Source organism: Anolis sagrei, chromosome 3, assembly GCF_037176765.1.
Source record: "Anolis sagrei isolate rAnoSag1 chromosome 3, rAnoSag1.mat, whole genome shotgun sequence".
NCBI classification, from domain to species: Eukaryota; Metazoa; Chordata; class Lepidosauria; order Squamata; family Dactyloidae; genus Anolis; species Anolis sagrei.
In genome coordinates this window covers 86948772-86975798 of record NC_090023.1, presented here as the reverse complement: position 1 = coordinate 86975798, position 27027 = coordinate 86948772, and the positions used below count along the sequence as shown (strand labels likewise).

At 37.8% G+C, this 27027-nt stretch overlaps 1 protein-coding gene across 1 annotated transcript in view; it reads left to right on the top strand.

Annotated features, from left to right (window-relative positions):
• PTCHD1 (patched domain containing 1) overlaps positions 1-27027 on the top strand; it is a 90090-nt gene that overhangs the window by 23347 nt on the left and 39716 nt on the right. The window contains exon 2 of the mRNA XM_060770103.2: positions 17678-18338. Within this exon, the coding sequence (XP_060626086.1) occupies positions 17678-18338 (661 nt within the window). The remainder of the gene's footprint in view (positions 1-17677; positions 18339-27027) is intronic.

The window sequence follows — 27027 nt, the reverse complement described above, 5'->3', positions numbered from 1 at the left end:
ATTGCCATTATGAAGGAAATTCCACAAACTGCCCTACAAAAAAGGAAAAAATATCTATTCCTGACAGAAGAACTAAAACAATTAAACATAAGATTCCGCTGGGAAAGAACGGAAGGGATCATGGTTACATACAAAGGAGAGAGATACTGGATTACATCAGAAGAAAAAGCGCAAGACTTCCATAAGAGACAAAAAAGAAACAGAAACAGATGACCAACCCCACAAAGGACAAAAACAAGGAGTTAAACGGGCAAGACAAACATCGCCGGGAGGAACATCATATGTAAAGGAGCTGACGGGGTGGGAACCGGACGCAAAGGAGGCAAGGAAGGTAGAAGAAAACAGAGAAGGAAATCATGATGGAGTGGAATCTTAAATGTATATCCTACAACATTAATGGCATGAACTCCCCCTCCAAGAGAAGGAAGATATTTAATTATATTAAGAAAGGACATTATGATATAATCTTATTTCAAGAAACACACATTTGTCAGAAACATGTCGCACATCTCACCCAAAAGGGATTAAAAGCATTCTACTCAGCCGCGGAGGGAAAAACAAGAGCTATGTTAAAGAATCGATAACAGCAAGGCAAACATTCAAAGATACAGAGGGTAGAATGATAGGGGTGACGGTGGAAAGAGGGGGATGGAAAGGGTTGTTCTGTAATATATACGCACCAAACGGGGCGAAAACCAAATTTGTAAATAAACTTAAAAATTCACTAATGGAGCAGGAGTATGACGATCTTATTCTGCTGGGGGATTTCAATGGCATTTTAGATACCACTCTAGACAAAAGCCCAAGAGACAAAGAGAGGAAAAAAGACAGAGGAGGAAAACTACCAGATAGTTTCCTTAAGATACAAACAGACCTTGGCCTACAGGATATCTGGAGAGCCCATAACAAAAACGAAAGGGACTATACATTCTACTCCGATAGACATAAAAGATGGAGTAGAATCGACATGGTATGGGCCACAAAAACGCTAATAGGAAGGGTCAACAGAATAAATATCCTACCACGACATCACTCTGACCATTGCCCAGTAGAAGTAGATATAAACCATAAAAATAACAGGATAAGATGGCGACTAAGTGAAAATCTACTGAGAACGGAGGAAGACATCAAGAGAAACATGGAACTACTCACAGAATTCTTCAAATTAAACAATACTGATAATATAGCAAAAAAAATCATATGGGACACTAGCAAGGCCTATATGAGAGGCATGTTTATTCAACAAAACAGTAAGGAACACAAGAAAAAAAAGCAGAAGGAGAAAGAAATAAATGAAAAAATAGAGGAGCAGGAGAGCAAATTTAAAAAAGACCCAAAGGATGAGAAAATTAAATTAGAACTACAACTACTTAACAAACAAAGGGAACATCTAGAACTTGAACAAATGGCACGAAATCTCCTATATGTGAAGCAAGACCACTTCCAAAACGCTAATAAAGCGGGGAAATGGCTATCGAGAAGAATCAAAAGGAAAAAATGCGAACAGAACATTACCCAAATCCAAGACGAAGCTAGGATATGTACTAAAAACGAGGAAATAATAGCTCAGTTCCATAAATTTTATAAGAACCTGTATAAAAGAGATCTGATTAGCAGAGAAAAGGTTAACGAATATCTGGGGAAACAAAACCTAATAAGACTGTCAGAAACACAAAGAGAAGCCTTAAACAAAGAGATAACGACAGAGGAGATAGAGAGCGCGATAAAAAGATTAGATACCAGGAAAGCACCAGGACCTGACGGACTGTCCATGGTGTACTATAGAAAGCTAAAAGAGATCATAATACCACATCTTAGAATAATAATGAATGAAGTGCTAGAAACTGGAAACATGCCTGACTCCTGGAAAGAAGCTAATATAGTCATGATTCACAAAGAAGGCATGGACCCTCTTAGCGTTAAAAATTATAGACCGATTTCGCTTTTAAATAGCGACTATAAAATCTTTGCAACAATTCTAGCGGAACGACTAAAAGGGTTCTTAACATCATGGATAAAAGAGGAACAGACAGGATTTCTGCCAGGTAGGAAAATGAAAGACAATGTTAGAAACATCCTGAACATTATAGAATACCATGAAGGACACTTCCAAAAGGAGCTGGCAATCCTATCTGTCGACGCGGAGAAGGCATTCGACAATCTTAACTGGTTCTTCTTCAAGTCAATATTTAGAGAAATGGGTGTGGGATTTAATTTTTTGAATGCTTTAGACGCCATTTACGTGGGTCAAAAAGCCACGATAAGAGTGAACGGACAGGACTCAGAGGGATTGGATATAGAAAAGGGCACGAGACAGGGCTGCCCCCTGTCCCCCCTAATCTTTATTTTGGTACTTGAAGTGCTACTAAATGGGATTAGAGAAGACACCAGACTGAAAGGGGTGACCATCCAAAAAGAATCTTATAAGGTTAGAGCCTTTGCCGATGACTTAATTTGTACGATACAAGATCCTTTAAGTAACATCGAGCTGTGGATCGAGAAGATAGAGGAATTCGGCAAAATTTCAGGTTTTAAAATCAATAAATCCAAGTCTAATATACTTACTAAAAACATCCCTAAGGACAGAAAGGAGAAGCTGACAGAACTCTCGGGCTTGCAAATAACATCCAAAATCAAGTACCTAGGTATCTATATAACAGCGAAAAACTCCCAGCTCCTAAAAAATAATTACGAATTAAAATGGAGAGAAATAAAGAAAGATCTGAGAGACTGGCAGCATATTAAACTATCCCTATTGGGCAGAATATCAGTAGTTAAATCAAATATCTTCCCAAAGATACTACACTTATTCCAAAACCTTCCTATAATTAGAAAAAAACAGCTATTTACAGATTGGCACCGGGACATTTCGAAATTTATCTGGAATGGAAAAAAACCCAGAATTAATCTTACAAATTTGACAGATGAAAGAAAAAGAGGAGGCTTGGGCTTGCCGAATCTAAAATTATACTTTGAAGCAAGCTGTATGGATTGGATCAGAGACTGGATATTATTAAAAAACAAAAAACTACTAATACTAGAAGGCCACGACTTAAGAACTGGGTGGCATGCCTATTTATGGCACAGCAAAGCAAAGGTAGAAAAAAACTTTCGGAACCACTTTATCCGGGCCGCACTTTTAAAAGTATGGGATCAGTATAAAGGAAGGATATACCCCAAAACGCCATTCTGGGTATCCCCTCTGGAAGCCCACCAAAGGAAAGAACTGGGATGGAGCTCCTGGCCAACGTATAAAGATCTATTAGTTAAGGAGGGAATGGAACTGAGGATAAAACCACAGGAAATACTAAAAACACAGTACAACAACATCACCTGGCTTCAGCATTGGCAGATAAACGAATACTTCAGGAAAGACAGTCAAATAGGATTTATGGACAACCCAACTGCCTGGGATAGGCTCTTAGACAGCTCAAAAAAATTCATCACGAAAGCATATAAGCTGTTATTGGAATGGTCCACGGAGGAAGAACGGGTCAAAGAATACATGATTAAGTGGGCTAGGTTAATAGGGAGATCTATATCATTAGATGAATGGAGCACAATATGGAATAGAAAAACAAACTACTCGTACTCCTACTATATTAAAGAACATTGGGTGAAAATGACCCATCAGTGGTATCTAACCCCGGCAACAATAGCAAAATTCTCCAAACACACATGCAACAAGTGCTGGAAGTGCGGGGAAGAGGAGGGAACGTATAAGCACATGTGGTGGTCCTGTAAGAGAGTAAGATCGTTCTGGAAACTAATCCAAGAGAGGTGCCAAAAAATATTTTAAAAAAACATTCCCTTAAGACCAGAATGCTTCCTTTTAGGTTTAACGGAAGGGGTGTGGGACAAAGAGACGGACAAACTCTTCGTGTACCTGATAACGGCGGCTCGCCTACTACTGGCTAAAGTTTGGAGGCAAAAGACAATGCCATCGGAGGAAGAATGGACAGAGGAAATAACAGATATAATGAATGCAGATCACCTGACTTACATAATGTCAGCCTCACGAAACATGTCTATAACCCCAACAAATTGGACCCCGGTCAAAGAATGGCTTAGGGCAAAGAAGATAAAATGGTTGATAAACTAATATTATACTACAAGAAATCAGGAACCAATAGGTTCCTAAAGGTCTGGGATCCTAGATAGGAGTATCTTGAAGAAACTGAAGAAATTGAAGAACGGGAAAAAAATATAAGAATTAGATAGTTTGAGAGAATGGAGGAACAAGAGTATATGACATACATGATATATAGATAATGAAGAATATAACGATTTATCTTACTTTTTTTCCCTCTCTTTGTATTTATAAACTTGAATAAATAAATAATTATACATTGTTAAAGATGTAATAGTAGACTGATAAGAGAAGGCATGATAGGAAGTAGAAGAGAATCAAAAACTATGTAAATACAGGACAGATAATGTCATTGTAATACCATGGAAGAGAGAGACGGAGGTCTGCTGCTGCAGCGGGCACCCTCTTTTTAAATTTACCTGTAGTCAATATGTTATGTTAGCTTATTGATGTTAGTTAGCTATGTCTCAGGGCGTGTTTACCGCGTTCCTACGTATGTGTATGTAAGTCTATGTCCATAGTTATGTGTTGTTATGTTCGGTGTGTCTTTTTTATCATTGTAATAATAAAACCTAATAAAAAAAAGACTATAATGCAATCCAATATTGTATGTGTACTTTCAAAAACACCCACCAGTTTCCCAGATGATACTTTTTTGTGTGCCGTACTTTGACATTGTGAATGTTGGGAGATCATTTTCTTTTATGTTTTCGAGTATCTTGCTAATAGGGCTGAGAACAAGAAGAGCACCTCCTGCAACAGATTCTCAGCAGACACCCAAATGTTCCCTATTTGTCTTTAGTTTCAGCCATGTTCTTTCATATAAGTACCTTGTTGAAGCACAGACTCAACTGAAAATGAAGAGAACAACTAGTTAACAAGAGTTATACTCTTGGGGTGCATAAAGATATATGCAGTTTGAGTAGTGAGATTGCTTTGGAAGCACACACATACTGGTTTTAGATGTGCCATTTTCTTTCATGGATTGAGCTCATAGGAAACTGATTCAGTGCATTTTGGCACATGACTTGAGAAATCACCTATGCACAGTATTGATTGTCTGGAAATTTCTTGTGGCACTTGCCTATCTTTTTTGAAGCAGTTTTCAAGGCTTTTGAAATTGTCTGCTTTTGATTTCCTTGTGTGTTTATTCTTCGAAGCCAGGCCCGTAGCCAGGATTTTGATTAGGGGAGGGGGGCTGAGTTTGTTTCAGGGGGGGAGGGGGCTGAGTCTGAGTGAAAGAGGGCCTACCCTAGCAAACCTTTTGTATCGTTATCCCAATACCCTCATGCATATGGGATATATTGAGTATGGTGATCAGATCATGATATGAATAAACATAACAGTTTAAATAATGCACCAGTAAGGCCTTTTCGCGAACCACCATGAGAATTTCGGGGGGGGGGGTGAAGTCCTACAAGCCCCCCCCCCCCCCCCCGCTACATGCCTGTTTGAAGCTAAGATAAAACAAAACTGTCTTTATTAGATATATGTGTATATGAGGGGTTTTTTTTTAAAAAAAGGAGAGGGACCTCATTCTCCTGGAGCAGAATGGAACAGGAGAAAAAAGGACAACTAAATCAATTTGATTTGTTGACCAGTATGTCTATCTAATAATACATTAGGAAAGCCAAGTTCAGGCAGTGTGGGAAAAGAGAAAAATAGCCAACCCCTTAGTTATCTTGAGGGAGAAGAGCCAAGAATAATTCCCATGGACCTTATGTTATTGTTACGCTTTTTACAGATTTCTTTCTTATCTCCTCTTACATCAGGTGAACTAGTACAGTTTCCTTTAGCCTCTGAAAGAACTAAGTAAGGCGTTTCCAAACATAAAAATGTCTTACGTAAGAACTGATATCACTGTGGGGTCATACATTATGAAAAAGTGTAAGGTCAGAAACAAGTCATGGTTTTTATTTTCAGAGAGATTTGAAGCAGCACAGAGCAGAGATTACACAAAATTTGAGAGAACAGAGCATCTTTCTATGGGGGCATGCATTGCTTTTAAGAGTCATATAATACAGGTTGATAAATAGATAAAGCATTTACCTGCAATGGCAGGAAAAGTATTGTGTGTTGGTTAGTATTGGTTGGTTACTGTGATATCAGAACAGATTAAGCACCCAGCTGGCATCTTAACCACCAGTTGCCAGTGATGTTGATTCAGTATGTTATGAGCCTCAATCCAGTTTTGTTTAAAGATGCCAATTTTTAGTAGAAAAATATAACTCCTATCATATGTTTTTCCAGATTATCTGCTTTGATAATCTGGATTATGTGGCAGTGTAGAATGGGCCACAGATAAATAAGACTGACAAAACCCATAAGGAAACAAAATTATTTTGTGTCTAACTTAAAATGACTCATAGTTAGAATAGGGGTGAGACAACAGGAAGTGAGTGAAAACTAGTCCTAGGAAGGGAAAATCACTTCTAAAAGAGTTTTTATGGTAAAAAGATGTCTCTGCTGAAGCTTTATTACCCATCCTTGTTTCCGCAACAAGCCAATTTTTTCAAACTCCAGTTGTCACAGGGACAGAAAGTGGGGTGAGATCAGGGGCATAGACAGCAAAACAAACACCATGTGGGTGTCAGCCCTTCCATTTGCGATCCATAGATAGATAGATAGACAGCCAGCCAGCCTGCCAGCCAGCAAGCAGCTGGAGTTACACTTTTAAAATGTGTGTGAGGGATAGAAAATATGTATAAGCAGAAAAATAACACTAGATGCCAAAAGTATGTTAGGTTGTATTGAATAATATGCATCTGCTGTAAAACAATGTATAACAAATGTATTAAACCATGATAAAACAACAAAAATATTTAAAAAATAAAATGTGCCTATTCCAACTTACATAAAAATTCAACTTAAGAACAAACCTGCAGAGCTTATCTTGTCGTAACTTGGGGACTGCCTGTACATGTAGAACTCTGTATCTATAGAGTGCACCCACATTCTGGAAAATGAAGCCACATATATCTTGTATTTCTTATATTTTTGTGTTAAGAAAGATTAAAGTACAAAATAAGCTCAGATTTTGGAGGTCAGGAATAGACCAGTTGGTTTGGGAGTCTGTCTTCAGAAACTTAGAAAACAGTAGCATTAACAAGTTAATAATACACAAAGCACTTGGTTAACGTTTAGAGCTAGTTACCATTCCAAACCAGATTCCATTAAAATGGGCAACATACACAGTTACATTTTGCTAATAATATTTCAAACTTTGATTAAAATATTCCTGTTCTCAACAAGGCAAGGATTGTAGGAACTATAGGTCTTTCCCTTCCAAAGCTATAATAATCTGTGTCTGTTAATTATCCTAGAGTGTACTTGCAATCACTACTGTCACTACTCTTGTAAATGAAAGCAAAATCAGAAGTAATATCATGTTCTTTAAAAAAAATCAAATATTTGGTGCAAATTATCTGATGCAGACTTCTTATAACTGCTGCTAAATATTTACTTCAAAAAACTGTGTCACTGGAATGGAATTATTTCACATAATAGTCAAATTGATCCTTTCTGTAACCTGTAGTGAGCCCTATCTCCAGGTAGCTAAATTGTACTTCTTAATTGAAGCCATAAGCTACTTACTCAAATAATAATCTATTTGAGAATTTATACTTATCTAAAATTACAAAACAGGTATCTTTAGACAGGCTTTTAAAACATTTGCTAAAATGTGATCTACACCAGTGGTTCTCAAACTTTTGGTCACCATGGACCCCTTTTAAATATCTTTTGTGACTGCAGACTCCCAAGACTTTACTCAAGATTGAAGGCACTGGGCTGCAACAAATAATTATTTCAATTTATTCATGAAGGTCCTTCAAATTTAGAGAGAAGGGGGTATAAATTAATCTGTTAATGCACACACTCCTATTATAATATAATATTTTGATTATAATGATGCCATATGAATTTAAAATAATACTATCAACACTAATAATAGTTAATAATTAAATCCTTCGCAGACACCCTCTGATGACATTGCCTCCGCTGGGGTCCCTGAACCCCTCGTTGAGAACCACTGATCTACACTATTGTCGGGTAGCAGCCTAAAATAAAGTGATGTTCTCCTTCCTACTTACTAACATGCAGCTTCTGGTCTCTGGAGTTGGCCTGAGGTTAAAAGCATTACCAATACACTACCTCTCTTCAGTCACTGAGAAGAAAAGATGAGTAATACAAATCTTACATTATTGGTAATCATCCTCTCTTTTAAAATGAGAGAGAAAAACCAAAACATTCAAAATTTAAAAAAACAAACAAACTCGTATTAGTCACTAAAAGAGAACAGAGAGCAATGAGCCATTGGCTGGATGTCCAGATTAGATTCTTGGGTTTCCAATTCCCTATCATGAGCAATGTAGGGACCATATTTACTCAAATGTAATTCGCCATCTAATCTAATTCACACCTCAATTTTCAAAACCCTGAAACCCAAAAAATTGTTTACCATATGGCACGAATCTTAATCATAGCCTAATTTAGGAAAGGTAATTTAGTCAAAAAAGGTGAGCATTAGAATCGAGTAAATACAGTATTAGAAAAATAGAGGAGATTTGGCATGACAGTTGTAGCTATTGCCTTGCCAACACACATATGCACTTAATTTGCCAAGGTGAACTTTTCCATGTTTTCATCAGTGAATATTTTGAAACATATCTTAGAGGGGGTTACTTGGCATTTAAATGAGGGACTGGGAGGAACATGCAAGATATCCTGCCAAATGATAGCATTGTAAAATCCTCGGTGCTGCAGTGTGTTAGTGAGAATGCAGTGTTCTTGTGTCCAAAGTTATTTATACTGAACAAACTCCTAAATTATGATCAATGACTAAGCAGAGTTAGCCACTTTTTTGCCTCTCGGTAGCAAGTTCTTCGTATAGATTAGAATAAAAACCTATTTAATCTTCCCTTTATAACATTTACTTAAAAAAAAACTTTTATTGAGAGCAATGATTTTGAATAATAAAACATCTCAATCACTGTAAGTCCTTCCATTGCACCATTTTCAAATCCCGCATTCACATATAACAATTCATTGTTGATTAAGTATACCCTAATACTTCCCCAATTAAGCATCTTTAGTTGTCATTAAATGAAAAAGCTCCTGGGAAATTGCTTTAATATACTGTGTCCAACTAAATTAGTATGTACTATAGTAATTTACATTTATAACACCTTTCATGTTTTATGTATCATGTTTTATTGTCTTATTTATATCAGACAAAGAAGACATTGAAATTATTTCATTTTTAAAAAATGAGCTATTGAAACTAAAATAACAAGGGAAAATTAAATGCAGTTTTTTGCTATTCAGAATGGGAAGGACTTGCACAAGTTGGGAAAGAAATATACCTCCAGGTCCCAAATCCACTGGGTTTCCCTAATTATAATGAGTCAGCAGTTGTTGGCAACTGTTAGCAAGGAGGGATTCTCCAATGTAATAGGCTGTATGATATGGCTAACATACTGAATGAGAGAATAGCAGCACTCACAAACACACATAACTTTCATGCATCGTCATTTTTCCCCATGACAGTTGGTGAACTGAAGATCTGTATCCAATCCCAAACCACATGCTCAGAACAAAGCAGATAGACATGGACAGTTGTTTTTACCTCTCCACCCAGTTCATGAAATATTATTATTCCCACTCAGGTGAGATTTTTACATGTGTGATTTATGCATACATTCATGCAACAAAACTACTGACAATCACTTCTATTACAGAAAAGCAGCTGAGGGGAATTCATTCTGGATGCTTCCAGACAGTGTCAAAATGCGGGACAAATAAGTGTAATAAGAATCATGGTACCTGACAGCAAGTCCACAAATGCAGAGCTGTCAGTCACAGTCAGTGGATTTTAGAAATCCACAAGATGGATAGGGGACATCCATTGGAAGTTTGACACTCTGAGATGCGCTGGACATCATATGCGTTCATGTGGATATCTAAATTAACACACAAGCAGATTTCTTAATATCTCTCCTCAGCCTACTGTAAATTCAAGCTCTGTTTAATTTCATAAAGATCAGAACAAAGAACTGGTTGCAGAGTGTTCTCATTGTAATTGTTTTCCATTTGCCCTTCCATTTAGCAATGTGTTTGTCTCTGGCTCCATTTGTTTACAGCCCAGATCAGCTGTTTTGGGATTTTAAAATGTGTATATGCACTCGCGTATATGAATGAAATCACGTGTTTTCCTTGACTGCAGGGATATACAGTCATATGAATATGTACATTTTTCAGCCGAAATTGAGTTTTAAGCACAGTTTTTTAAAATGTGTTTTTCAGCTGTTAATCTGAATCAACGTACATTTTCCTTAAACGTCATTTAGCCACCACTGCCACCACTCTTTATCCCGGGTTCTTCTGTGTTTTAGGGCCTGTGTAGAAGGGCCCTCTAAGAAGTAATTTGTCTATTATGCTAATTAATATATGCATATTATTAATTTGCATTCTAACTATGCAAATTCAACACAATAATTAGTGCATTAATATTTGAAAAACACCTAGTATACTGTTTAAAATGCTGGACTCTGAACAGACCTCAACCTAAAATTAATGCTTGGTCATTGAATTTACAGTTGTGTTTGGCCATCACTGCCTCTCATTATGTCAAAGGGAATATGACATAATGCCAATTTTTTTAACTTTGTGGGTTTTTTGTACATTATAACTGTGTTCTCAATTTGCTTTTGATATGATAAATAAACTGCCTTTCAGCAGTTCTACCTCCTGGGTTGTTGTAGTGATAAATAGTGATGATGACGATGATGATGATAGTAATAATAGTAGTAGCTTTGGTAGCCATCACAAATTGGCAAAGTACCTAAAAAAAATCACTATGCCTAGAAATACCACTACTCAGAGCATCCCGCCTTATCCAATGGTATGTAATTCCATAGATTCTTTGATAGAATGTAAATCAATGATGGTCCAAAATTTCACTCAGTAACATCTTCTAGACCACAACTTCTTAAACTCTGGGGTCCCTTTAGCTCAATTTTGAGCTCAGTAAAATGCTTTTGAAAATTCAACACAATTCAATCCATTTACACAAATCTGTTAGCAGCAATGTATAGTCTTTACAGTGGACTCTGCAAAAAAATGCTTCAGCTGTACTCCATAAAAAGTAAACCCAGAATTTAACAAGCCTTAGAAATGCTGCTTTATTATCAGTAAATGTTTAATTTTTATACCAATTTTATATTCTTCTATACCAGAGGTCACATAAATTATCTCAGGCCTAAAAGGGTCACAAATGGAAAAACTTAAGAAGCCCTGTTATAGCCTGTGAAAATGAATATAATAAGAACAACCTTCTCCCATGCACTTTCAGTGCTACTCTATTATCAGATTTTGCAAAAAGGGAGTGATCTATGAACATATCACAGGAAGGCCAAGAATGACTGGTACTGATTAATGGGGGTGGGGCACTTGATTCTCCCATCCCATCATCCATTCTTGTCTCCTCTTGGCCATCTTCTGTGTTTTACATTTTCTGCCATCTTATTCTCTTGCACTTTGAACTTCTAACTTTCTCTTCATCCCTTTCAATACCATGCCTTGCCTTAACACCTTCACCCTGCCTCCTTCAATTGCTACATATACTCTGCTGCTTGCACATTTCCACCATTCCTACTTTCCACTCCTTTTTTCCTCGCTCCAAGCTGTCACACCTCCCTTCTCTCCTTGTCATGGCATCATCTGCTTTCCTTCATTTCCCTTAGCTTACTTCGTGTCCTGTGCCATTCTTCATTCTCTTCCAGCTTCAGTTGCAAATCCCTTTTCCCTTTGTCTTCTCACTTCTCATGAAGGTGTAGTCAAAATGATTGAATATGCAATTAAGAACCATAATCTTGCCCCAAAAAATTCCTGTTTCTGCAGTAGATAAAATCTGCTAGAATTAGTTATTAGATGTGCATCAACACAGCTGCTTGAAGTTTTGAATTCTCCTTAGGAATGTAGCTATAGGGACTGTCAAGACAGTCTTTAGCTCCACGGTGTACCACTACACCTGTAGTGATACACAATCCCCCTGTGATTATACCAGTACTTTTCTTTATTTAAAAAACCAAATTTAGTGCGTACATGTTAGTAGCATGTCAGCAGAATTGTTCTCATTAACTAGTTTCCTTCAATGGCAGCTTTTTAAGCAAAGTGTTGGAATTGCAAATGTATTTGCAGAATTTTTTTCCCTCTGCTTCTCAACATCACAATCATCAAGCTACTAATAATCACCATGTAATTTTGGAAGGGGTAGATGATATGATGATGATGATGATGATGATGATGATTATACCCTAATACTTCTGATTCTGATTATATGAATGGTAATAAGTGTCATTGTGGTTCAGCAATACAATGGGATGTTAAGGTGAGCTTGCCTCACATTACCACAAATCAACCTCTTGCTGCCACTCTGATCCTAATATAAACCAATCTGTGTGATCAGTGTAAGTTCGGCCTATATTTTTCCAGTCTGCATAGAACTAAAGTCTACAGTAATATAAAGCAGATTTCTTTTCATGGTCTAATTTAATATTGATACTGTATACCAGAGCAATAGCTCCACAGCCATCTTGTCTAGACTCCTCCTTTTAAAGTTGCCTGTACTGGCTTACTTCCTGTATCAGCCCATCCTGAACTCTCAAGGAGTTTCTATGACCAACCTGATTGGGCATGGGTTAAAGTCCCCACACCTCCCCCCAAAACCTGCACTTTCCTGGTGGAAGAAGTGTCTAGATGCCCTGCAGACTTTCTAGCAGGGCACCCAGACACCAAACAACTAACCCCCCCCCCCCAAGAAAAGGGCTAAAAATAAAAAAAACTCACCTGACTGCCATTAAACTGCTGCTGGAGTCCTCCTGGTGTATAGAAATGACACGCAAGGAGAGGGGGGACAAGGAGCCAATTTCCTCCTCACCCTCCTTCTCCTGACATGTCATTTCTATGCGGGATGGCTGTGGGGAATTGCCCCTGGTGTCGTGGAACCCACAGGTCTAACGCTTCATTAGACCCGGGCCTTTCAGGAAGGCCTGGATCTAATGAGGTATTTAATTGATTTAGAATAAACCAAGGGATCCTTGGTTTGTTTGGAATTAATTCATTTTTACTGGAGGCATTGTTTGGAAACCACTGGTAAATTCCAAGACAGGTCCTGTATTTTGGGCCTGACTGTGGATGGACTCTTACAGGGTTTTCTTGGGGAAGTTGCCTTTCTGTGAGACTGAAGAGTGTGATTTTTCCAAGGTAACCCAGTGGATTTTATGGTTGAGTGGGGGTTTGAATCCTGGCCTACAGAGTTGTAATTTAATGTACAAATCACTATATCACACTGGTTATCTTCTAAAAGGTATATATAATATAAGTCATGCAGTATACTTCAGGGACTTACAATTAGTATCAATAAACGGATTTGTAAATTGCCAGCTATAAATAAGATCAAAGGATGTTCTCTAAATAAGTAATTAAAATGTTACACTTCCAAAATGCAATTTGCATAGTAGACTGTCTACTTATCTTAGTTTGAAAAGGCAGCTTGTGCAATGTAAGAGATTCCCAAACCTTTGAAACCCACGGCTCTGAGTTATTCAAAATCTAGCTGTAAAGCTTCAACCACTTTGTACAAAACAGTCAAAAACATCCTATATGGAGAAGAAATTGATTTAATTTAGTAATATAAAGGCTAGTTTCAAATTGATTTGATGGTTACTTTACTACATGGCAAGGCGTGGTGTGATATATCCTTTACTACTTTATAAAATATACACTTTCCTGACAACTTTCTTCCAAAACAATAAATTATATTTTGTTCCCGCTATAAGTAGCCATATGTTCTAAATTCCAGGACAAAAGGCTTAGAATGTCACTTCTACAATTACAATTACAGAACTACAGCTGTAGTTTGGAGGTAAATTGACATTAAAGCCAGAATAATATCTTGTTATTATTTTCTCCATTGTTTGTCCAGATCAGTCACAACCCCTTAGCAAAAAAAGAAAAGTACAGAATGTTTGTCCTAAAGTAACATCAGTATTTATTAGATTTTGCAAGAGAATACCTTTCAAATTGGATGAGTATATTATACCAAATACCAACCTGTAACTACCAAAATATGGTCACCAGGAGCACTCACTGACCTCACGCTTTATCATCTGGGTTAACTGAGCCCTCTGAGCCATCATTCATCACCACAAACACACTGGCCTTTTTCCAAATAGTAAATAATGTAAACCAATTCCTTCCTTGCGACAAATTCAGTGTGATAATCGAGTTGTGTCAGTGGAGACCAACCCAAGGCTAAGTGAGTAGCATGCTCAGAATCTAAAAAGGAGAAATGGCTACCTCTAATAAATTTTATTACAGGTGCTCTGCAACACTAAAAGACTACAACAGTTATTCATAAGAATCAATTGTTCCATTGGCTGTTCTGTTTTTAAACCAAGATCAGCCATAACAAGGAAAATAACTTTCCAGATGCAAAATTGCTATGCTCCTTATAACAAGAGACATTCACAGCTCAACACATATAGACACAGATCAGGAGTGCATTTACACTGTAGAATTAATGCAGCTCGGCACCATTTTAACTGCCATGGCTTAATACTGTGGACTCCTAGAATTTGTAGATTAGTGAGCTACCGCCACTCTTTGACAGAGAAGGCTAAAGACTGTGCTAATACAATAGCTCCTGTTATTCCATAGCATTGAGTATAGCATAGCAAAGTTAAAGTGGTCTTAAACTGCATTAATTCAACAGTGTAGATGCACCCCAGGAAATCTTCTGAACCAAGGTCTAATGCCAAGTCCCAATGAAATGGCACATCCCCTGAAACAAAACAAAAAAGCATGCTGAGGAAAACATTTGCATGTAATAGTGGCAATTCCTGCTGATCAGAAATGGCACAGCTTCTTGTGTTCAGATGGCTCCGTGTAATCATCATCCTCAAAAGGACATAAATACGTTTTTATAATGCAACAGAGCAACTGAAACAACTCCCCTAGGGTGTTTACGAGCTTATTAGCTGAGTTAAATGGGGGCATGTTCTTCAACTTCAACAAAAGCCAAAAAGTGAGGTTATATTTATCATTTCCAACATTTGTAGATTAGTTTTGTAACCTAAGGCAAAACCAGTTTATCCAAATTCTTTTCAATTTCAGGTTAAAGTGGTAAGATTTCTCCCTCTAAAAATTGAGGGAATGGAAGACTAGCTAGGGAGGGGAGGAGTAAAAAAGAAGTCTATCTAGAAAAAGGAAAAAGCTAGTAAGTTCTGCCTTCTCATTTTGTATTTTCACTTTGAGAAGGTAAAATGTATTGTGTATTGCTCAGCACATGCAATTGTATTGTTTAGTGTAATGAAATGTAAACATCTAAATGATTTATTTCTTTTAATCAAACAATAATGACAAAGAATGTAGTTCCAATGTAGCAGCTTGCTGTCACACTTACAATATCTAGGTATACCTTTATTTTAATGGTGTTGGGAAAATGGGGGGGGGGGGGAGACCTGAAATTGGAAAGTGTCAACCTTGTAGTAATTACAAATACAGTGTTGCCTCGCTACTTCACGGTTCGCTTTCCGCGGACTCAATGTTTTGCGGAGAAGGAGGAAGAGGGCTTGCTTCCTTTTCTTCTTTCCCATGCAAGCGGGGAAGGAGGAGGGGAGGGGGAAAGAGGAGCATCCCTACTTCATGGATTTTCACTTATCGCGGGTGGTCCTGGAACGTAACACGTGCAATTAGTGAGGGAACACTGTACATACATTTTTGTTATCTGGACTTAAAAACAAGTAACCTCCTTTCTTTATTATAAGCTTTATATAGAAACAGAGGAAATATTGTGAATAGTATTGTATATGCCAAACTTTATATTCCATATTCACAGTGTTTCCAATCTAACAATATTAAAGGACTATTAGTAAACCTGGTTATTGAGTTGAATGTTATTATAATACTGACACATCCATAAGTATCATAGAAGACAAAATTAATCATTTCAAATCTAGAGAATATGGTTTTTAATCATAAATAATTCATATCTTCTCAAGTACAACCTTCTCATGATTCTTTAATCAGATGTAATCTCTGAAATACTAATTCAGAACAAGCCGCCCCCTGTATACCTCAGAGTACTGAAGGTTTGCATCAATAGGAACATGCTTCCCTTCTGATCCACAATTTAGCTTATTTTTTTGGTTTGGTGTATATTTACAAATAGAAATCAGTTGGCATCTTGACCCAGCAAGATATCTCATGATTCCATTCAGATGCCCAAGGGCCACAAAGCCTGTCTCTCCTGGACTTCCCTGACATTCTTAGTCTGTTACCTTAAAAGCTCTGCCATCTTTAAACCTACAACCTTCTTTTACCTATAGTTTATTTTAAAGGTTTACGTCTCACCTTTCCAAAGGACAAAGTAGCTTCCAACAAAATGAACATCAATAGCAAGTGCAAAACGGCAGTTCAAGAAGACAGTCTCATAAACCAATGTCACTGCAGCATGCAATTTGTATTCAGACATCTGAAAAGTCCACTTAGCTTCCACAGACCTTTTGCCAGAGGTACATTTTACATCCTCATCATCTCTTCTGTGCTGCAGGAGAGAGGGAAAACAATTGTGTTCAGGCATCTCTTACAGATATGGGCAGAAGATGTACAGACAGTCCCCAAGTTACAAACAAGATAGGTTCTTTAGGTTTGTTCTGAAGTTGAATAATGGAAAAGAATACCGTTAAACTAAGGTCAGAATTCACTGGTGTGCATCTGATGATGGAACCAGAGGTTTTCCAAAAGTTGCAAAATGCGATCACTCCTCCAAATTCATCTTCCCTTCAATTCCTCAAAATCCAAGGATTAGGAAACCAGCTGGTCCTGGTAGTAAGTAAGTAGTAAGGAGCTCATCACAAGTGATGAGAGTTCTGCTGCACAAATCAGCCAGCTGCCGTTGTGATGTTGGCATTATCCTTAAGAGTAGAATTCTAAGCAAAAATACTTATAGGTTTTGGTGTGGTGCTAATCATTACTTCTTTCACAAAACATTGCTTAGAACATCCCACTTTATGGATGCTTTATGTCAATTTTCCTAAGGCAATATTCTTCACGATTTCAGAATCACTGTAGTAATACAACTATTCAAAAAGACATGGAGAGATCATTTCTTTTGTTTGCTTTGAAGATTATTTTTGATTCAGTTTTTACAAAGTTGCTGTTTGATCTACTACATTTTCTTTTGCTTTAATAAATGGATAAATTGTAAATCCAAATAAAGTTGTTTATATAAGAATTGAGATGAAAAAAATACAGAGCAAGCAACTGAGGCATACATTATTTCTTTCTGCTGGCATGTAATTGAGGTATGGTAGTGATGTTGGGGAATGATAACAATAGTTTAATGCATATTTTCCATTTTCAGGAGGTACTTCTGATTACTACTGCCATTATGGAAAAACCTTCTTTCTTAGTTAGATAAGTAGAGTCAGACTGTGTTGATGAAGCTACTGCTGCTGTTCTGTTAGCTATAATACAAGATTATCAGATGATAAATAATGTGTGTGATTTTTCTCTCCCTTGTAGTTGCACTCTGCTGTGACCAGGATCCAAGTACAAAGACCAGGTTTCAATTACACATTTGCCCATATCTGCATCCTAAATAATGACAAGTCTTGCATCGTGGATGACATTGTGCACATCCTGAAAGAACTGAAGGCTGCTCGCATGTCTAATCAAACAAATTTTGCTATCACATACCCAATCACGCATTTAAAGGATGGCAGGGAAGTGTACAATGGACACCAACTTGGCGGTGTCACCGTCCACAGCAAAGACCGGGTGAAGTCTGCCGAAGCCATTCAACTCACATATTATTTGCAGGCAATCAACTCTCTGAATGATATGGTGGCAGAAAAATGGGAATCGAATTTCTGTGACACGGTTGAACTTTTCCAGAAATCAAACCAGAATGTCACAATGTATCCTTTCACTTCATCATCTCTTCAAGAAGATTTCCAGAAGACAAGCATAGTGTCAGAACGCTACCTGACCACAAGCTTGGTCCTTGTGGTAACATTGGCCATGCTTTGTTGTTCCATGCAAGACTGTGTCCGCAGCAAACCCTGGCTTGGTCTCCTTGGATTGTTAACTGTGAGTTTGGCCACTCTCACAGCAGCTGGAATCATTAATCTGACTGGTGGGAAATACAATTCTACTTTCCTGGGAATTCCCTTCATCGTATTAGGTAACTATATCTTATTCTGTTTTTCTGTTAAGCCTATCTGTATGAAATAATTATCTGTATCAAGCCATTTTTCAAACCAAGGCTGCCAAAAGCAATGCAAAGTGCAGGGCAACATGAGAATCCAAGCCATTTGGATGTGCTACAGTTGTTTATTCATTAATATTCAGAATTGATGGACCTGACTTGTGCTATGTTTGCAGCCAACAAATTCTCAGAATGCCACTCAGCCTTCCTACATTCTCTCTCATTATATACTGCATATTGGTCCATGTATCACGCAGAATACTTAGACTATCATTTATTCTTTAGTCATTTACTCCTGAGTTGATCCATAGGATAGTTTTGAAAAATGCAGATATTCAGACATAATATGAGGCAGTAGAAGGTGGTGGACAGTCAAACCAAATAGTTCTCTGTAGAATACTTAGTATGATTTTGCACTTTGCTTCATAACAGAATCATATGGTTTTAGCCTGAAGAAATGTGTATCTGCTTCTAGACTGAAGAAATATGAAGGCTCTTGCATTTCTGTAGTTCAGATTTTGCAAACGAATACAACACTGTTCAACAGGTTCTGGACTAACCTTTTGCTATACCTCCTTGAGTTATGGTGGGAGTGGGAAACCTCTATTATTCCCTGGTTTAGATGGTCCACAGATGAATTACTAAAATAAGGCATGGCTTTCAGGTTTTTCTCCCCTATATCAGATGCAAATGTATCTGGCGCGAAAATGGAATATAAGATATAAGTAGCAGGTATCTGCTTCAATGACTCTGTCTCTTAAAACTGTTTGTCTGAAGTAAATATTTCACAATAGGAAGATCCCCTGAGTGAATTTTCTGTACTGATCAACTGCAGATACCTTCTGATAAATACATTTTTGTGATCTACTATTCAACTAAAACATATTGCCAATTCTACCCATATACAGTTATGAATTAACATATGCAAAATTTATCAATTTCTCAAGAGGTCAGGGAGAAAGGTAGTGATGTTTCTTACCAATGTATCTAAAAAGAAACAAAGCATTTTGAAGAACTGATACTATTAATTTTTGAAGCAGCTTCCCAGTTAATCTATTTCACCTCAAAAAAAGGGGGGGGGGAATCTTACGACTTCTTTAACAAATTAATTTTAGCACAAAGATTTGTAGATTACTATCTACTTCTCAGGTCCAGTGTCTTTGAAGATTGCATCTTTAAAAATGCAATTGTGATTCATGAAAGTGCATGCTAAAACAAATGTGCTAGTATTATAGATGCCACAAGAGACCTTTTTCTCCAAGTCTACAAAAGCATCTTTGTAAGTAGAGGGATTTTTTTTACATAAGAGTGGAGGCTGGTATGAAATGATCTTCTGAAATACCCTCAATTATTATTTTAGAAAGCCCTTAGGTTGATTTTGCTTTATTCATAAGTGCTAGTGGGGAAACACAACTGCAAACTACTGATACCTCCTTGCTAACAACAATTAAAGAATATTCAGTACAGTGATTTGATAAAGGTTTTGCAGCCTTGCATATGTTTTAGCATAAGTGAGCTCATATTGCTTCATCACATCTTGTAGCTGTGTTTTACATTTCTCAGGTGGGTTTCTTGATTTGGCCCAAAAATTTAATTCAGACTGAATATTAGTTTTGCAAATATGTGCACATGATATATGCATGCTTGTCTTTTAATTTTTAACTAAAAAGTAGTACAAATATCAACCCATATTTCACACCAGCTCTTTTTTGACAGAGGAATTTTAGTAGAAATAAGGCAATCAGGCTATTGTTTTATCCTATTTCCAAATGGCATCCAAATTGCCTAGATAAATACAATACCATCTAAAGGTATTGTAGTAATTTGTTGCCAGGAATTTGTTGTCAGGAAACTAGTTAATTGCTGTAAATTTGTCAGTATGCAATCTGATAATGCCTTGATCATAATGTGGCAATCTATATCAAACATATCCTCCCACATGCAGAATCTTTGTTACAGAAATATAAATATTGGCGGTAGAAATTTAATCTATAAATCTACCCATAGACTATGCCACATAGAGTATTTTTTTTAGAATGGTGTCAGGGGAAAAATGATCAAGATACTTGAGGACAATCTTTCAAATTGTTAATTGGTTGCCAATGAATATAGTTTAATCCTTACTTTATTGTGGGTTAAAATTAACCTTGGCAAATCTTGCCGTTCTGAGTATGCCATTGTTCACAGCAGATACAGTCTTCTTCTTTCTTTTTTTCTTTTTCTTTTTTGTTCCCTCAAGGAACGAATTTTAAGCAAGCAATTCAATTCAAAATAATTGTCATAATAAAACCACCCAGATCATTTGAATCCTTCCAGTGGCTTGCATGGCTTAATAAAAACTGACAAAGACTAGACTGCAGAGTGAAGGGACAGTGTGTAGCAAGGTCTCAAGAAGCTTTAATTAGAATCTATTCTGCCTGGGAGAAGGCTTTATCTCTCTACAAAATATAATATTTGGTACTAGGTATCAATAATTTAGATGTTTACTAGAGACAAGAAAGTTGTCTATTTCAAAGCAGTAGAAAGCGTTCAAACCCATCACATCTTTATTCAAACAGCCCTATTGTCCAGGAGCCCTGTGTGACTTTTCCCTAATCAGTGGTTTGCCTCCATCTTCCAACATTCTAGTTTCCTTATTGCCATGAATGTATTTTAAAATTTCCCATTTAATGTTTTCTTTTGATTGAACACACCCTTCACATTCTGCATAGAAGCAATACTACTTTTCTAGTACTATGTGATTTTGCAGTTAGGATGGTTTATATCACCATATGCACACACACACACACACTAAAAAGAAACCCTCCAGGCACACACTAGGGGCTAACTGACACTTCACAATTATATCACTATGATTCCACTTCAATTGCCATGCCAATATCCTATGGAATCCTAAGTTCTGCAGTGTGATGAAGCACAACAGGTATCTGGAAAGGTATTTTTCATACCTCCTCCTTAAACTGCAATATCAAGGGTCTATAGAGCATTATTGTAACAGGAAAAGTGGAATTAGCAGTGTGGGTGAAGGTGGTGGTTCATGCCTCCTTACAAGTGGGCAAGATTCCAGTCAGCTTAGAACAAGCTGTAATAAAACTGGTATTGAAAATACCATCACTTGACCCCACTCAATTTGTCAATTTTTGGCCAGTTTCCAATTTCTTCTTTTTGGGCAAAGTCCTGGAACATGTGGGGGCCTCACAACCCCAGGTGTTCTTGGACGACACAGATTATATAAATCCGGCACAATCTGGCTTTAGACTGGGACATGGAACTTAAACAGCCTTGATCACCTTAGTGGATGATCTATGCTGGGAACTGGACAGGGGGAGTGTGTCCCTGTTGGTTCTGCTGGACCTCTCAGCAGCCTTCAAGATCGTAGACCACAGTATCCTTCTGGGATGCCTGGCGGGAATGGGTCTCGGAAGTACTGTTCTGCAGTGGCTCCAGTCCTTCCTGGAGGACCATTCCCAGAAGGTGTTATTGGGGATCACCTGCTCAGCCCCACAGCCATTGTCCTGTGGGGTCTCACAGGGTTCAGTACTGCCTCCCATGTTGTTTAACATCTACATAAAGCCCCTGGGAGAGATCATTCACAGTTTTGGAGTTCAATGTCATCTGTACACAGATGATGTTCAGCTCTATAACTCCTTCCCACCTTCAACTAAGGAGGCTGTTCAGGTCCTGAACCAGTGTTTGGCAGCTGTGATGGTCTGGATGAACAGGGTATAGTGTTACAACCTGTGCTGGATGGGGATACACTCCTCCTGAAGATGCAGATTTGCAGCTTGGGAGTGCTCCTGGACTCATCATTGAGCCTGGAACCTCAGGTCTCGGCAGTTGCCAGGGGCGCTTTTACATAATTAAAGCTTGTGCGCCAGCTGCACCCATACCTTGGGAAATTTTACTTGGGAACGGTGGTTCATGCTCTGGTTACATCCCATATAGATTACTGCAATGTGCTCTATGTGGGGTTGCCTTTGAAAACTGTTCTGAAGCTTCAACTGGTCCAGTGAGCGGCAGCCAAGTTGCTCATTGGAGTGGCGTTCAGGGAGTACACACACCCCTGTTATGTCAGCTCCACTGGCTGCCAGTCTGCTATCGAGCACAATTCAAAGTACTGGCTTTACCCTAAAAAGCCCTAAATGGTTCTGGCCCAGACTACCTGGCTGAATTTATCTTCCCCTACAAACCAGCTTGGAGACTAAGATCATTTGGGGAGGCTCTGCTCTCAGTCCCACCTTTCTCGCAAGCACAGCTGTTGGGGACAAGGGACAGAGCCTTCTCAATGGTGGTCCCTCAGTTGTGGAACTCTCTCCCTAGCAACATCAGATCAGCTCCCTCCCTATTAGCCTTCAGGCCTCTGGGAGCAGGCTTTCGAAAAATAGAACAGTGCAGTAATCGTAATGTGGAATTATGCTCAATTGATCACAAAATGGCTTTAGACCTTGAACTCTGGGTGGCGTTTTTAACCTTGAATGTATTTTAATCATTTTTATTATGTTGTAATTTTAATACAAATCATTTTTAGATTAATTTTGTCTGTTTTGAGGCACCTTGAGTCCCCCTTGGGGTAGAGTTAGGCAGGATATAAATATGGTAAATAAATAAATAAATATACCATCATAATTGTGTAATGTGAATGGGCCATAGGTGAGTATCTGAACAGGGAGTAGGACTATTACCAACCAGTCTCATCCTTGGCAGTGTGCATACTAATTTTCCTTGCTGCCTGGAATATGTGCAACTGATGAAAACATCTCTGGTACAGAATTCTTCTAATGATCTAGAGGCCAGCAAAATCCATATTCATGTGAATGTCTTCTTCCATATGGCTGCAAACACAGACTCCCACACTGCAGATGCTCATGCTGGATTTGGACATGGACTTCAGAAGTGGGGCAAGGCAACAAATAAAACATCAGTAACAGGGCAAGGAACGTCAAAGGAACATATCAAACTTCCTTATAAAGGGAACTAATGATTTGAATCCCCTACTAGTTGTCGGTCTGGCAAACGATTACAGTATTGGGCTTGCAGGTAATTTATAAATCAAAATATAATTGTAAATTTATATGAATGGGACAAAGGGCATAGAAGTACAGGTTGAGCATCCATTATGCAGAATTCTACAATCTGAAATATATTCAAACTCCAAAATTGTCCACATGAATAATTGAAATAGTGACACCTTTGCATTCTAATAGCATGTCAAATTTTGGGATCACACTATCTTTGTCTGTTCTATTCCAAACTACTAATGAATTTCCAGGAGTGTTTAGATTCTTATTCAGTCTTTTTATAATAATAAAACTTTATTTATACCCCACTCCATCTTCCCCAGGGGGACTCGGTGCGGCTTACATGAGGCCATGTAAGTACACAGCAATATAACACAAAAACATAATAAATCTTAAAAAATACATAAAATGTAAAACCAATATAATAAGCAAGACAACAATATAAAATCAGACATTAAAACACAAAAGATTTCACTGGGCAGGACCAAATTCAGGATAAAATTTTAAAACACAGGGAGATAGGACAATGTCAAACATCGGGAGGAGGATCCGGAGATGAGAAAGGATTTAATTGCATGAACCATAAATAAAGTGCTTCTGAGGTCATTTTGTGCAAAATTTGGTCAGGGAGTATCTTACGTTCAATCACTGAAGGTACATTGGAATAACCAGATATCTCTTAAATCTAAATATGAACAATATTTATTGTACATTCAAGATTTGGCTAAGTCCAAAGCATATCTTTGGTCTGTCTCATGCCAAAGGAAAAGACCAACTCTCTCTCAGTATGATATAAGCAGGCTGTTGCTTTACCACAAGTAAAGTAGAGACCAGTAGTCTTAATTTCTAAATTTCTAGTCTTCTGTCAGAAATTTCTTTTTCTATTCCAACTTCAAGAAATGTAAAAACAAGATAACAAAAATGAAAAGCCAGCATGGAGCTTTGAAACTACATCTATGGGGAAGAAATGAATGTCTGTTTCTTGTCCTTTTACCATATTGTGTTAATATATTCTTGCAGAAGGAAAAAAATCCTTTATATGTGATAGAATCATAGAGTTGAAATGGACCACAAGGGCCATCCAGTCCAATCCCATTCTGCCATGCAGGAACACAACATCAGAGCACTCCTGACAGATTGCTATCCAGCCCTAACCCTAACCCTCTGCTTTTTAAAACTCCAAAGAAAGATACTCTGCCAGATTCCGAGGCAGCAGCGTATTTTAGTGCTGAACAGTTCTTACCATTAGGAAGATTTTCCCCTAATGTTTATGTGGAATCTCTTTTCCTGCAGTTTGAACCATTGCTGTATGTCCAACAGCCTCATCACACTAGAGCATGTATCTACTTTAAATCTGGTTTCTGCCTCTTGCAGAATTCTGGGGTTTGTAGTTTAGTGAGGCTCAGGACCTGTCTGGCTAAGCGGTTTGAAGGCCCCTCTCTAAACTACAAGCCCCAGAATTCTGAGGAGGCAGAAACAGGATTTAAAGTGGATCCATTCTCTAGTGTGATGAGGTCTCTAGTCTCTAGAACAACAGAAAACAAGCTTGCTGGCAGCTTACAGTGTAAGTTCCACATTTATCATCCAGCAGTGTACTGTTGTAGCTATATTTTATAACTCTCTCCATTAGCCCTATTTGCTAGTGTTGCCTTAGGTGTGTTAAGAAGAGCACTGCAAAGTTTAAGAGACACTGTGTGCATGCAACGGGCACAGATCCAATTTCCCCTCTTCCCTTCTAGGCTTTCTAGACTGCAGGAGGAGTTGAGTCAATGCTGCAAGACATTGCTCTGCACCATAAAGAACCACAGTTGCTGCAAAATTTCAGCAGTAACTGCAACAGTTACAAGGTCCCCAGCAATGGCTATTTAATAGAAATTGTGCTGGTCCACTCTTGGGTTATGTTCACTATAGTCTTCTGCTCCTTGGGACATTTCCTGAACATTTTACCCTTTCAGTGTATCTGAGAACTTCAGTTTGTTCCACAACAAGCAGATTCAGGAAATCAAACATGCATGTTTAAAGCAAAGCAGGAAAATAAATACAACATTGGGATTTATTTGGCACGAGAAGATACAGGGCTTCCAGAATAAAAACTGGAGATTATCTCCCATACCTTTAATGGTTGTGTAGAACAGAGAATTCCAGCAGAATTATTGCTTGCATGACAAGCAATACCTGCTGACATTTACTCTTCTAAACAACCATTAATGGTACGGGAATCAACTACAGATTTTAATCTGGCAACCCTAGTGTTACATGATAATTAAAACACCGTTTCTCCATTTTTAGATTGACATTCGCTCTCTGGGTGCATTCAGACTGATTGAAAAGTCTCAGATTTTGTCTCTGTTCTTTCAAATGTATTGGTGTTTGACTTCAAATTGTTTCTGACCTATGATGACCATAAGATCACAGGATATTCTTGGCTAGATTTGTTCAGAAGGGGTTTGTCTTTGTAATTTTTTACTGTGTTAAAAAAAATGGAAACCCTCTGGTAGGAGAAAATGTTCTGAGATAAACCAGACATGTATGGATCTCCAAGATAATGTCATAAAGAACAGGAACAACATCTGGGACTTTATAGTCTTTTTAATCAGTCTGGATACAGCCTCTGCCACTAGAATAAGCATTTTAGTCATAACATTCAAATAAGAGATGTGTCAAAATTTATGGTTTGATCAATATGATTTAATCCTGATGGCTAAGTTTTCACCTTCAAATCTATGAGGCATACCTAGTTCTTTTATCTATTTTTCTGTTTTAGGTATGCTGTGTTTTATTTTTTTTCTCCTTTGGTTTCTTTCTTGAATTATGTTTTGTGTATAATTTTTCACTCATATATCTTACTTCACATGTCCTTTCTTAACAGTCTCCCTCCCACTAGATACAGACTATCAAATAACCACACATGCATACTGATCCAACCGTTTCTCCTTCTGTTTGTTCTATTACTGTTCTCGTCTCCTACAGTGTTTATTCTTGGAAACCCTGTTTGCTGCCACAGCTTTGCTTTACATTTTTTCTTACATTTACTTCTCGTTTTATTCTACATTCTGTCAAATTATCTGCTCGTCAGTGCTAATACAATGCTCATTCTTTTAGCTTCTCTCATGCACTGAATTCTCTGCTAAGGTCCATTTCTGCACTCCCTCCACCCCAGTTCTTTCCCGCAGTTCACATGCCGACAAAACATAACTTCTCAATTTTTCTCAACTAGCTTTGTATTCTCTGCCTCCCGAGTTTTCCCAATCTCTTCCCAATCAGTACTCGTCTCCTGTCAGCTTTCTTGTTAATGTCACAAACCACTCCTGAGGAGATAAACATGCTTATATTTCAACCTGGCAAGGTCCAAAGTGAGTGGCATAAAATTATTCATAAAGAACTTTAAACTGCCACAACACTCTTTCTTTTTCTTGTAGGGGTTCTGCCTGATATTTCAGGATCCTCAGTCAGTATTTTTAAATTTCGTTGCTGTTAAGATAGTGGCAGTAGGAAAGACAATGTTATTCACAATAGAAATCATGAATTTTATTTGATATTATTTTTAAAACATTTATTTATTCCAAAAGATTTTATCCTCTCCTTTAAGGCCACCATTTTATTGATTCAAACTACTTGTGCAATGGACAGTATAAGGTCATTTCTGG